This window comes from Exophiala aquamarina (assembly GCF_000709125.1).
Source record: "Exophiala aquamarina CBS 119918 chromosome Unknown aczIA-supercont1.3, whole genome shotgun sequence".
Classification (NCBI taxonomy): Eukaryota; Fungi; Ascomycota; class Eurotiomycetes; order Chaetothyriales; family Herpotrichiellaceae; genus Exophiala; species Exophiala aquamarina.
The window spans coordinates 3,022,934-3,035,781 of NW_013550585.1; the positions used below are offsets into that span (position 1 = coordinate 3,022,934).

Sequence of the window (12,848 nt, forward strand, 5' to 3'; positions counted from 1 at the left end):
TCCTCACCGCAGAGGAACATTGTCTTTTCAACCTGAGAACAAACCTGAGAACAAGTTCGACTGTGTCATTCTCAAAGTACTGCACATATTCAACATGAATTATGTCTACCTACGATCCGTCTGCTCATTGCACTCGCAGATCGAGTAAATTCCTCTAGTCGTTCGAAAAACGTCAACATTTCTGCATGGATACGGCGTGTTTGATTTGCATTATTACGAGATTACGAGCACCCTTGCTGATACAGTTCATTGTTTATTGCTGACCATGTCACTTGAAACATCACTGCTAGTGGGTCTGTCAAGGGAATCACAATTTCCATTGCTTCACTGTACGGACGGCTAAAACTTCTAATTATGGCTTTTTCAAAAGCGGCGGCTGGCATGATCCAAGATCAGGTCCCAAATGGTCAGGTGAGAGGGGTAAGAGACGTCGTGATTGTGGCATGGATGGGCAGGTCAGCCTGTAAGGCGATATTATCACTCGCTTCTTCGAGACACGTTTAGGCGTTCCATTCTGTTGAAGCTATGGGAGGCGGTCACTGGTCTTATGGGTTTATGGGTTCACGGTCTGTTAGGGTTTCTCTTCTGCGTTTGCATTTGCATTGCTTTTTCATAAATGGAACATCATTTCAAGGGATGAAAAAATTGTCGGGGGAGCTGCTTTCACGGAAGACTGCTCTGTTCGATACAGGTCAAGGTCATGGTCAAGTTTGGCGGTTTCCATCTCTGCTCGGTCACATCCTGATTGAAAGGACTGCACCGATTTGAATCACCTTTTATTCAGCAACCCCGGAAAGGACTCCAAACCCAGTCTTGCAGCCTCTCTTTTTCCTTTTCTTGTTCACATAGCACAACATGACGCGACCGCATAGATAGAGTATGGGGGGATTATTCAATCCCTCTAAAGATATGAATTATTACATGGGGCTTATTTTGAGAGAAACAGACACCTTTAATGGGAAGCCCTTGAAGTTTTAGCAACAATGTGTTCTGATAACTATTGAATAGCATGTGGATTTCTTGTGCCACCGTGTGGTAGATATCAAGATTAGGCCATTTCTACTATCTAGAGTACAGACTACGTAGACATTGTAACTTGACAGTGCAAAGTATTGCCTTCCGCAGAAGCTCGCGAAATCAGCTTGTTCGTTGTTCCCTCTTTTCGGTATCGTTGGATTCCCCTGTCGTGGAATGGAAATGGTCTGATGTCGGTCAAGCTGGTGGAGTGATACGACTGACGATTCCTGGCATTTCCGCGTCCCATCTATCTATCCAACTATCCCTCCATTCCGCAAGGCCCCCATTTTTCTCTGAGATGTGCCTGCCGGAAGATTATTTACGCACAGACAAGCTCATTGCACTCCGTACCTCGCATCATGAGCCCTGCGGCTGTCATCTGTCTGTGCCTTCCCTTCATCCCGCGTGGGCAGTAAGATTGGTTCGTGTCGAGGCGAGGTCAAGCGGAGAGAAGGGAGACCAGCGCTTAGGCAGGGGCGAGGAGGGACTTGGAGTGCGAAGCTTCAACACCGCGATGACGAAGATGCTGCACCGTCAGGTGGCCTTGCGCTCGTCCTCAAGGCCTGGCCGTTCTGCGACTGGCTTGTTGTACTCACGACTTCAGGGGTCCGGAACAGATTCCTTGCCCTCCTTCGTCGGAATGGGGTCCGATGGAGGCCGAGCAGGCCGACTGAGTATTACGAAGGAGTGTGCACGAGTAGTATCGAGCACCTGGTACGTCGCTCCCCCACCCCCGGTGTTACTCGTACGTCGATGGGATATCATGGATACGCCGCTAACATGTGCTCGGCTATAGCAAGAGCAGCGCCTGATCCTGCGTGCCTGTCTTTGCAAACGGCCGCTGGCGGCGGGGAATGGCGGTTCCGGTCCCCCGGTCTCCATGCCTTCTTTTTCACTACTAGATGCAACTCCTTGCTTTCGCGTTTCTGTGCTGTACACGTGTTGCCGCCGTTGAGTTGATCCTCCTGTGCCCTCAACTACGAGTGTTGTGCTGTGGAGCATGGTTCCACATTGGTTCAACCGGGTTATCCAAGTTCCTCGTGAAGTCAAAACGTAAAACCAAAACGTACTCGTAATTGGCGGTCCAGTGGTAGTGGATTGGACGTCTGAGTAGTAAGTACTAGTACTCCGTAGTGTATGATTTTCTGAGACGTATGTCCAGTGGCTTGGGTCCTCTTGATTTAGAGTCATCTCGGATAGGAGGCGCTAATTTCGGCATCTGTCTTGTCTCGGACACCAACATGTTTCTGATGTATCTCCGCCCTGGTTGAGCCTGCGAGTCATGCACTGCCTACAAACTGAATAGTCTTTGTCTCTGGTGATACCTCTCGGGTCATCGTCGTTGGATGATCACCGCTGGGGAGCCTTGCCCACGCCTGATACTTGGTCCTCCGTCGTGTGATAGTTCTAGTTCGTAGTGAGAATTCATCACCTTTTGATCCACATGCAAGCGGCTCGTTACGAGGTCGCCTGGATGCTTGGACACGCCAGCTTTCGCTCAGGGGAATACAGTAGTTTGGTTCCTTTTGTCTCACTACGAGGGACCTGGCCCTGAGCCACGGTTGATAGCCTGTTTCGGTGGCTGGAGGGCGTGCATAACAGGTTCGATCCACGATTTGCTTGCTTTGCCTAATATTAAAGACGCGCTGACGCAATTGGTGAAGAGGTGAGACTGTTAGGGCTCCAGATACTGCCTGCTCTGGGCACGATTTTCCTTTTAACAATTGGCCATGTTGTATGCTTTGTGCTCAGTTTGGGCTATGCTATTCTCAAAGCATCAGTCTTGTGGTGTTTCATTGAATGCTCGCTGGTTCGAAGTGGGACTTCTGGAACATTTCTCGTTACAACTGCCGGGGTTGGAGGCTCAACTTTCCCATCTCACCCGCGTGTGAGAGCACGGAAAGTGGGCTCAACCTAGCAGATGTTTGATTGGACGTGATATCAGCTAACGTCGAACTCATGTTGTGTTGTTTCGCATCTTTCATGTTGGACAAGCAATGGCACCCGACGGTCGATTTCGCTTGGTGGTGATCAAGCAAGATTTGCCGTGTGGGGCCGTTGGCCTTCTCGCCTCTGTTTCAAGTTAATTTCGTGGACCGCCGTTGCGCCCCATTCGATACGTCGTCCATGGGTCGAAATTCCTCGAGAGGTGTCTCACCAAGCAAGATATGGTCTTTGGAAAGCCTTGCGATTTCATACTTCTTCGCGTAGCTTTCAGAATTTTCGAGACATCCACAATTATTCGAATCAGATATGGCGGCAGAAGCGGTCGTCCATTTCCATGCTGGGCTGCAAGGTCAAACAATAGTGGACTGCGTTACGGAGTGCCGAGAGTGAGGCGCTTTGTACACTTTAATCACAACGCCGGACCTGGAAAGAGCGCAATCCTTGCGATACGGAGTCATTTCAACCTCTCCAAAGACTGTCGGACCGGCCATGTGTAAGACTGAAATACCCCGTATTGGCAAGATTGACTTGAAATTCCTTGAATTTTCTGGCCTTGGCTTTCTTCTCGAATAAAATGTCCAATTCCATATAAGTCAACCCTTTGGGCTCAGGTAAGCGAAACCAGCACCATAGTAGACAGACGGCGGTGGTACCAGCGAACACAAAGCAGGATTTCCCTTTCCAGTCCCATGCTGAAGGATTCAACATTCGTGGTGTGATGATATTGGTGACGATGCTGACCACGTTGTAAGCCACTCTGGCTAGGACCACCGTCTTGACTCGGAGTCGACTGGATGGTATCTCGGCGACGAGAACATAGCAGACTGGGCCCACTGTGAAGTCGTAAACGCATGTTAGAACAATGATCAAAGACCCAAGCGCCCAAGAGGTCGAAGTGCTCTCTTTCAATATTCCTACGCATCCAGTGACAACGAGAATGACCAGAGACCCAGCCAAACCCCAGATATAGAGAGTGCGTCGGCCGATTCGACGCATCCCGAGCCAGGCCAACATCCCGGCGAAAATAGCTCCTGCATACATACCCACGGCCAAATTAAAGCTGTCGGCGGTGCTGAAGCCTGCTTGTTCATAGAAGTATGCCGCGAAACCGGTCAAGGAGCTTCCGCATAAGGCTTGTGTGCACCAGACCATAGTGCAAATTTCAGTCCGACGAAGGTCAGTTCCTTTGAAGCAATCCATATAAGAAACACCTCCACCATTTAAATACTTCTCCACCTCATTGGTGTGTCGCATCATCGCAACAGTCTCGTCCGCGTTGAAATCGGGATCCGCACCAGTTGTAGTGAGACGCAATAATGACTTTTTAGCCTCGTCGATCTTGCCATGGCGTACAAGCCACCAAGGACTCTCGGGAGCGAAAGAAACCCCAATTAGGATTGGCACCGCAAATGCCCATTGTAATGCAAATGGGATCCTATAGGACCATTGTGATGTGTTATGCACGAGTCCGCGAATCACGCCAACACCACACAGCTGCCCAATAAGCCAGCACAAGTTCACGCTGCTAGTCAGGTAGGCTCGAAGAGCGACTGGCATGACTTCGGCTGCGTAAGTTGTACTAAGAGTCTGAAAAACACCCCTGACAATAGGTTAGTGGGATATCGTGAGATGAGAGATGGCACCAACCAAGGTAATCCGCAGAGAATCTGTGCGGCTAGAAGCATATTTATGTCAACGGCAAAGAAAGCCAAGAACACAAAGAGGCACATCCACACAAGTGTGAAAACCATGGTTTTATGATAGCCAAAGCGGTCGGTCAAAAATCCGTTGAACATCAGCCCTAGGATTTCTCCGGAGACAGCAGCATTCGTAAGTCCGGACTGCCAGGCAGGTGAAATCTGATAGTCGCGTTGCTCCGATGGGGCATTTGGGTTCATGGCAACGCCGTAGGAACGCCTGAACACTGGAAAGGCATAAAAACTACTGATCAAGGTCAAATCATAGCCTTCCATCACAATTGTCATGGACAACAGCAGAGACCACAGCATGGCTTTGGGATAAAGACGACAGCCTCTTACAAAAGTCATGTCATGTTCGGCTTTTGTTGCAGCACGGGCGTCAACTGAGAGGCGGCGCAATCCAGGAATAGCAGCGGAAAGGCCATGGAAGAGATCGTCGTTAGACGAGGTGACATGCATTTGATTGTCAGCATCTTCCTTTTCAACGTCGGCACCGGTTCGAAGAGGTTCCAGTCGGGGCGCCGCTTGATGAGGACCAAGAGTTACGAATTCGAGGTATTCGGACGGGTGAGGTTTCGTAGAGGGAGTACCAGGAGGATCTGCGACGCCATGGTCGCTCGTGCTTGAATTGCTCATGCTAGATTTCCGTAGGTGGCGCCCGAGTGAAAGACCCTTGGTTAAGTCGGTCTCATCATTGCAACGGAAGAGGCATCTCTGCGGGTGCGCAAGGAGACAACCAGTTTCAAAAGGAAGACTCGGCGATTGAGAAAACTGCGGACAATCAGAGGGCCAGGTTGAGAGGTAGAACCGAGGCTGATGTCAATGCGAAAGGAGGCTTTTCAATGGCAATGACTGAGAGATGATGTTGGATTTGGTGTGGGTTGAGCTACAGCATAGTTCCATAGCTGGACCAGGACCCATCCTGGGGAAATGGTGGGGACAATCGAGAGAGATGATGACGGATGATGCTGCTCAACCCAGCCACCAGAGCAGCAAATTCGGAGCAGTCACTCGCCTTGATCTCTTGGGTTCTGGGCTCGTGGACCACACGATCTGGACCAATTTGCAGATTGCAGCCGAAAGAACGACCGCGGGGGATGGATAGGTTGTTGATGATTGGGAGAACGGGAACACCCAAGCGATTTTCGAGGCGGGTAGGGGAGGATGCCCCCGCAAAATCCAACAATCATGCCGCCGGGGTCAATCCAAGCGACCATCCAATTATTTGGCGACGGCGAAACCAGGACTGGCTCATCATGAGATGTTCGGCGTAATTCTTTGCCTTTGGTTCACGCCATGTCACGCTGTGAGCTTGGTGGCTTGAGATTTCTAGGTAAACATGGCTTTTTTCACCGTAGCTTGTCGGAGGGCATCTTCAGGCCCTGAACACGCCTATGCTGAACTCGGTCCGAGTATTGCGTCTTTGAAATTGCAAAGGACCTGCTGAGATGAAGTGATTTCGCCAGGGGCTAGTTAGTACTTACAGAAGTTACAGTCTACGCCTCCATAGCTGGCACTGTGCGTCACATGACCATGGCTGCCAAGGCCAAATCTGAGCCACAGCGACTTCCTTCTGAACTCGCCAAACTTGGCAGGTAGGCAACGACTTGGAGTACAGAGTACAGTGTTCCTCGTACAAGGTATCGAGTATCTATCCTCAGCTGGTTTGTATGAGATTAGGTTCAGAGCTGAGGAGTGATGGGCCTCAGTCCTTCACCGCTGCCTTTTCCCTGGGTTGCATAGTTGGGCCCATAGACCTCTGGTTCCTTGCCTCCCTTCTTCAATGAATCAGCTCATCAACCCGCGGTCGAGCACCACTGGGTTCTCTGAGGTCGTGTCCTTGACACAGCCTCCGTTTTTCCGGACTCTACAAGCGTGTACAACATGGTAGGGCAGTATATTAGCAGCCGTTGCAAATGACCTGCCAAACAATCTAACACAATTCAGTAGAAGGCGAAAGATAAAGTGTGATGGGAATCGCCCGCAATGTGGAAGTTGCATCTCACGAGGCGTGTCGTGCTCGTGGCCAGACTCTGCGGCACCGGGAAATTACAAGGTAGCCTCGCAGTGTTCTCCTTCACTGCCGCAAGAACGGTCTTCTACAGACCAGGAGCGGCGCCGCTTGAAGCGGGTTCGAACGGGCTTTGAGAAGGATGGCACCAGAGCTCCGGTGCACCTGTCGACAGCCTTGTGCTCTCACGCGTTGGATATCTTCCTCAGTCGACATCATGCCATTGAGTTCTGCTCTTTCTTCCACACAGCATCACTGGATGCCAACGTAATGTGCATTCAGCATTCATTCCTCGCTCATGCAATTGTTGCTCTTGCCAGTCTGTACGTAACGGACGAAGATGCTATCAAGTATGGCTACAAATCTAAACAGGAACTGTCAGAATGGCATGCAGGGATCGCCCGGCAAGCCTCTCGTCAATCGGTAGATGACATATCAAGTAAGCTTATCATCCACGCAATTACCTCGTACGCGACGCTGACTGTTCTAGTCGCATCTATTCAGGCTAACCTTATCCTCACCCTACACGAATTGTTGTCTTGGAAAAGTCTCAAGGCTTGGGTGCTCGCAGGAATTGCGATACGCCATGCACAAGCTCTACGGCTAGGTTCCGAGTTCAACGATCGACTCTCAACCCGACAGAAGGAGATTCACCGGCGCACATTCTGGGCTTGTTTTTTGATGGACCGGTTGCTATCATATTGCTGCTCGAGACCGCAGATGATCGACTTGGACACCGTCCGGATCAATTTACCTTGTCCCGAGAGCAGTTTTGCTTTCGAGGAGCAGTACGATGGCCCGAGCCTCAAAAGCTTCAACCCAGCCACCAGCGAGGTTTCTCGTACCGGTATTGCACCATTTTTCATCGCATTTCTGAGTCTCTGGGGGAAAACAGGGTACTTCATGGTCGCCCATGGCCGCACAGCCACCAAAGAAGCACCGTCAGATACTCATGGAACGTTCTGGCAGCTCGATCAGAAACTTAACGACTTCTACAACGCCCTTCCACCAAATATAAGGTGGTCAAATTCAAATTTTAAACTTTATCGATCAACAGGGCAGGCAAAACTATTCGTCACATTCCATCTCCTGCTCAATCACGCGAGGGTCCTTTTACACCAAGAATATCTTCCACAGCTAGATAGTCCTGGTTTGGAAGAGGCCGAGGCTACGATTCATAACAGTGCCGAACGGGCCTTAGACTCGAACAACAGAACGATTTCAATCTGTGTATCGTCAGCAGAAGGCATTGCTGACATAGTTTCGACGCTGTCGAGCCATGGACTATCCAAGCCGGTCGAACTTCAATCTGCGTTCGGTGCAAATGCGATGATTGCTGCTGCCGGTGTCCAGATGTGGATTCAGCATACAGAAGGTTCCTCAGAAGAAATGATTGACGTTGCAAAGTACCGCATCCAGCAAGTATCCCACGAGATTCGGTCGTGGCAATCTGAATGGCCTGTGGCAGTAGCCTGGGGTGATACCTTGAAATCTCTTGGTCAGCTGTACGACACTTTCTACACTCAGAGCTGCAATCCCGCTAGCATCTTGACCGAGATTCCAGATCGAGAAACTGCTGAAGCCCTTTCAAACTGCGGTGAGGTCTCCGTGCAAGCCACTGAACGCCCTTCTCAAGGTGTGTCCGAAGGCAACGGCGTTCCTCACCCGGACTCTGTATGCCAACGTCTGTTTGACAAGATAAGGTTTGTCATGCTTGCCTCACTCGAAAACCCAGATGTCAAAAAGCGGATGCTGAAGTCGTATCTTCGGACTTTATGGCAACACATGTGGCTGTATGAAGCTGTACAAGGCGAATACAGAGCAACGAGCTTGGAAAATCTCTGCTGGGATGATGATTGGATGAACGCCATCGATATGGATGGCAATTTATAGCTTGGAAGTAATCTAGGGTAACCCTGACTTCTAACGATTGCATCGTCTCTTCGCGCAATAGGTAGTACCGGATACTAGGAATCATGCAGGAATGCAACGTGCAGCGAGCAGTCCATTCTATTTTGCGCCGAGTGCAGTTTTCAACGCCCTAATCGTTTCTATATTATACTGCCTTCCTGCATCGATAATACCATCGTATTGCATGAACGGATGCGAGGCGCCCTTAAATACGATATGCTCAACTTGGTTACCATTTTCTTTCAATTTCTCCACATAAGCGGCTCCCTCATCGCGAAGCGGACACAACTCCGCTGTTATCACCAAGGCTGGTGCAAGGGTTTTGAAATTCGGAGCATTGATTGGCGATGCCCTCCAGTCCTATGGGTAGCTTAGTCAATAACGGACATCAAAATTGAACTCGGACCGCCTTACATTCTCCACACCTTTCTGTCGAGGGTTTCCAAGAAATTGATTGAGCACGAACGTTATCCGTGAGACTGGGAGTGCAGCAGTGAACTCCAGCTCGCGGTATGAATTCCAAGGGTTGGAAGGCAAGATCTCACCCGCGGTCGTGACAGTATTGAGATCCACTCCTGGTACTGCTAGCATTTGAAATGCCAGGGGAAGGCCCGCATCTCGCGCGAAATGTGCCATCACGGCGCTGAGGTGACCGCCCGCGGACACGCCTCCCACAGCTATGCGGTTCGGGTCAACGTGGAACTCGGCAGCTTTATGTTCAAATACCTGCAGTACTGGGTAAGCTGAGCTCTGTGAGACATCTTGTGCGAGTAAGGCTATTGGTCACTCACCCATTGCAACGCAGTCCAGCTGTCTTCAATCGGAGTAGGGAAAGGATGTTCTGGGGCCAGTCGATATTCAATATCAAAGCAGACTGCACCCACTTCCCTGCATACTCGTCGGCAGTATGGATCGTCCATTGCTAGTGAACCAAACGTCCATCCACCACCATGATAATTCACATATGCAGGGCGAAGAGAACTGCTCTGATCAACAGGACTAGGTTCAAAGATGCGAACATTGATTTCGCCATCCTTGACAGTACACTTCTGTTCAGTGACACGAAAGACTTCCCCTCCTTCCGCACGTCCATATTGTATGGTGTATTTCGATGGATTTGCGCGGTACTCTTCGATTGGAACTTGGTGGGTGTGCAGGCGACCAACGTTATACTTGTTGTAATACTCGACATACATGTGGTCAAATCGGGGAACGAGCTCATCTGGTATTGCATTCAGCATGGGCTGGAAGATTGTTTTCGTAGCCATCATCCTTGGTCCGAGATGTCGAAGCAACCTGAGTCTCTTTTGTCGTATCGATATGGGCGAAGCAAGATCAAGCGGGAAGCTTCACCAATATATCGTGGGACAATGAGGGACCGTTGGCATGAAACCCCTCTGCTCCCTCGGCTCCCGTCTCCATTGGATTATCAGATGTTCATGCCTTGGTTGACCACATTCCCTTCCCCAATGCACTTGTGACGCGGAGTTGCCGAAGGAACTCGCGTAATATTTTCAGGCCTCGCTCCTGATTTGTGAGAACCGAAATTTAATGCCTCAACCACATCGGCCGAACAGGGTTATTGAATGTTGGCTCCCGTCTGAGGACTCTCTCATCGTTCGAGGCTCGGTCAATCGTGGAGATTCGACTGATGTGGTAAGCGGCCGAACCCCCAGCCTTTAGGCGGATGCCGTGGCCGCGGACGCGAACTTGAAGGAGCCTAGTCGGTCTAGATATTTCCAGTCTCTCAGTGGGTACAGCTCCGATCATCCACTTTGACAGTGGATTCCGCCACTGCTTGGTATCTGGGGAGCAGCCCATGGTTGAAATTTCCTGGTACGGAGCAGTGGCCAGACGAGGGCGGCGGATAGTATATTATGGCCTCGCAAGAACCATGATTGCCCTAAGCAATACAATGCTGAATGCATCAATCTTGGTGTTGGACAAGCAGGAATAAATTAATCCTACTCCTCTCACTCGAACCGATTCTTTCCATTGATACAAGCCCCAGGTATGGAAAAAGGAGGGCATGAAGTTGGAGTGATGGGTAGCCCAGCTAGCCTCGGGAAAGCCACATCTTATGAGGGTACTGGCATCTTGCAGCCCTTGGATCCTCAGATTGTTGGCAAGCTGCGTCGCAAGATGGACCTCATCTTGCTCCCAACGCTAGCAGTCATGTATACATTCAAGTGAGTCACCCTGAAATTGGAAGATATGCCAGAGAAGCAAAAGCAATAGGACTGACACCGACTACCACCGTCTTTGCAGCTCTCTCGATCGCAGCAATCTAGGCAATGCTAGAACGGCCGGCCTCGAGAAAGATTTGAAGATGAAGGGAGATCAATACAATCTGCTGTTGACTAGCTATTATATCGTCTTCTGCCTGTTCGGGCCGGTCATGGCTGTTTTCACCCGCGTCGCTACCGCCAAAGTGGCCCTGCCTTGCATGATGCTGGCTTTCGGCGTCGCCTCTGCCGCAACAGCGGCCACCAAAAATTTCGAGGGTCTTCTAGCGTGTCGAATTTTCGTCGGCATCTTTGAGTCGGGCTTTTTGGCATCGTAAGTGTTCATCGCTTATCATTTACAATTACCACGTGTTATTTGAGTGTTGCAGGATACTGACACTGTGAAAGGGTTGTCTTCTACCTCTCTAAGTGGTATACTCGTGCAGAAATTGCGTCTCGAATTGCTGTGTTCTACGCTGGGACAGTGGTAGCTTCGGCATTTGGTGGCCTTCTTGCATATGGAGTCTTCCAAATTACGGGCGGCGCGCTCCACGTCTGGGCATATCTTTTTATTCTGGAGGGCTGCATGACCTGCTTGATCGCTATCGCTGCGTATTTCATACTGCCTGGAGACATCGGCGATGCTTATTTCTTGACGCCTACTGAAAAGAAGATCGCAACAGCTCGAATGCAAATGGATGCAACGCAAGTACAAGCACCGAACTTTATCTGGTCTGAAGCGCTTTCCGAATTTAGGACTATTCACGCGTATGCACGAATATTGATCGCTGTTGCTTGCGGCCTCCTACCGCAGTCAAGTGCGAATTTCCTAGCTATTATGACTGTAAGATTGGGATATTCGGTTGCTAAAACAAACCTTGTGAGTCGAGCCATCTTAACCACTCGCTTTTCTATTTTCTCTGGGCGGTGATTGACTGTGGTTACTTTCACTAGTATACGGTTGCTCCAGCCGTGACAGCGACGGCATTTGTTCTAGCATTTGCCTATTCGTCCGACCACTTCCGCGAGCGTGGCTTTCACATGGCAGTGCCATGTGCCATAGGTATGATTGGCTATATCATACTCATTGCAGTCCATGTTGAAACGCATAAAGGGATTGGATACCTAGCAATATTCTTCTGTACTACTGGTGTAAGTATCAGCTACCAATCATCCGGTGTCAGCACTCTGTTGCTAATGTAAACCCGTGCAAATGACAGGCATACCCAATGGCAGTTATCTTCTCTGCATGGACAGTAGCAAACATCCCCAATCTCAACGCCCGGGCACTTACAACTGGAATCTTGCTCTCGATATCGAACGCTACCGGATTGGTGACATCAAACATCTTTCTGTCTCGAGAGGCCCCGAAGTATATGACTGCGCTGATCGTGAACACCACCTTTTCAGCACTCGGCATGGGTTTCGTAGTTAGCTATAGTTTGTATCTGCGACTGCTCAATCGAGCACTGGCCACCAACGATCGACCAGGAGGTCTATTCGGGGAGGACAAGTTGGACCGCGGCGAAGGGTTCAGATTTCAGCCCTAGATGGGGCTTACAGTCTCGATTAGCGAGTCTGGAGCTCCTATTTGCGCTCCTGTCAAGTTGGACTCCAACTAGATAGAGAGCTCCAGCCTTTGAAATACCGAGATATAGTTCTAATACTTTCTGCTTGGAGCATCTCGTCATTGAAATCTTGTCGTCGCCCCTTCTCACATGATATGGCCACTTCTAATGCGCACTCGCGCCAGCCACCCTACTAAAGCATGGCCAAAAATCCTCTTCAAAACTCTAGATCCGCCGCTGAGCAGTCGACGAAGTTCGGAAAGGCAAGCAAAGTATCACCCGTAAGACTACAGAGTGCCAGACGTTTTTGGTAGAAAGGAAGAAGAAGAAGAAGAAGGAGAACCGCACTGCTCAAGAGGATGGCTGGCACCACTGCACATTGTCTACAAGGAATAGTCCGTAAGGAAACTCGGCCGAATCCCGGGTATAGAGTGCTTCAGCATGGCCCGTCATAGCAGCTCGCGTTCTA

At 50.1% G+C, this 12,848-nt stretch overlaps 4 protein-coding genes across 4 annotated transcripts; 2 read left to right on the plus strand and 2 right to left on the minus strand.

Annotated features, from left to right (window-relative positions):
• Positions 1-3,423: 3,423 nt before the first annotated feature.
• A1O9_04666 (uncharacterized protein) lies at positions 3,424-5,300 on the minus strand (the record flags this gene model as incomplete). The annotated part of the gene is made up of 2 exons (XM_013406954.1): positions 3,424-4,564; positions 4,612-5,300. 2 exons carry the CDS (start codon positions 5,298-5,300, stop codon positions 3,424-3,426), a joined length of 1,830 nt encoding a protein of 609 aa, XP_013262408.1.
• Positions 5,301-6,945: 1,645 nt separating this feature from the next.
• A1O9_04667 (uncharacterized protein) lies at positions 6,946-8,568 on the plus strand (the record flags this gene model as incomplete). The annotated part of the gene is made up of 1 exon (XM_013406955.1): positions 6,946-8,568. One exon carries the CDS (start codon positions 6,946-6,948, stop codon positions 8,566-8,568), a length of 1,623 nt encoding a protein of 540 aa, XP_013262409.1.
• A 117-nt stretch (positions 8,569-8,685) lies between these two features.
• A1O9_04668 (uncharacterized protein) lies at positions 8,686-9,854 on the minus strand (the record flags this gene model as incomplete). The annotated part of the gene is made up of 3 exons (XM_013406956.1): positions 8,686-8,946; positions 9,001-9,312; positions 9,378-9,854. 3 exons carry the CDS (start codon positions 9,852-9,854, stop codon positions 8,686-8,688), a joined length of 1,050 nt encoding a protein of 349 aa, XP_013262410.1.
• Positions 9,855-10,599: 745 nt separating this feature from the next.
• On the plus strand, positions 10,600-12,361 carry A1O9_04669 (uncharacterized protein; the record flags this gene model as incomplete). The annotated part of the gene is made up of 5 exons (XM_013406957.1): positions 10,600-10,775; positions 10,855-11,145; positions 11,220-11,691; positions 11,766-11,963; positions 12,032-12,361. The coding sequence occupies 5 exons, from the start codon at positions 10,600-10,602 to the stop codon at positions 12,359-12,361; spliced, it is 1,467 nt and encodes a 488-aa protein (XP_013262411.1).
• Between the last annotated feature and the right edge of the window lie 487 nt (positions 12,362-12,848).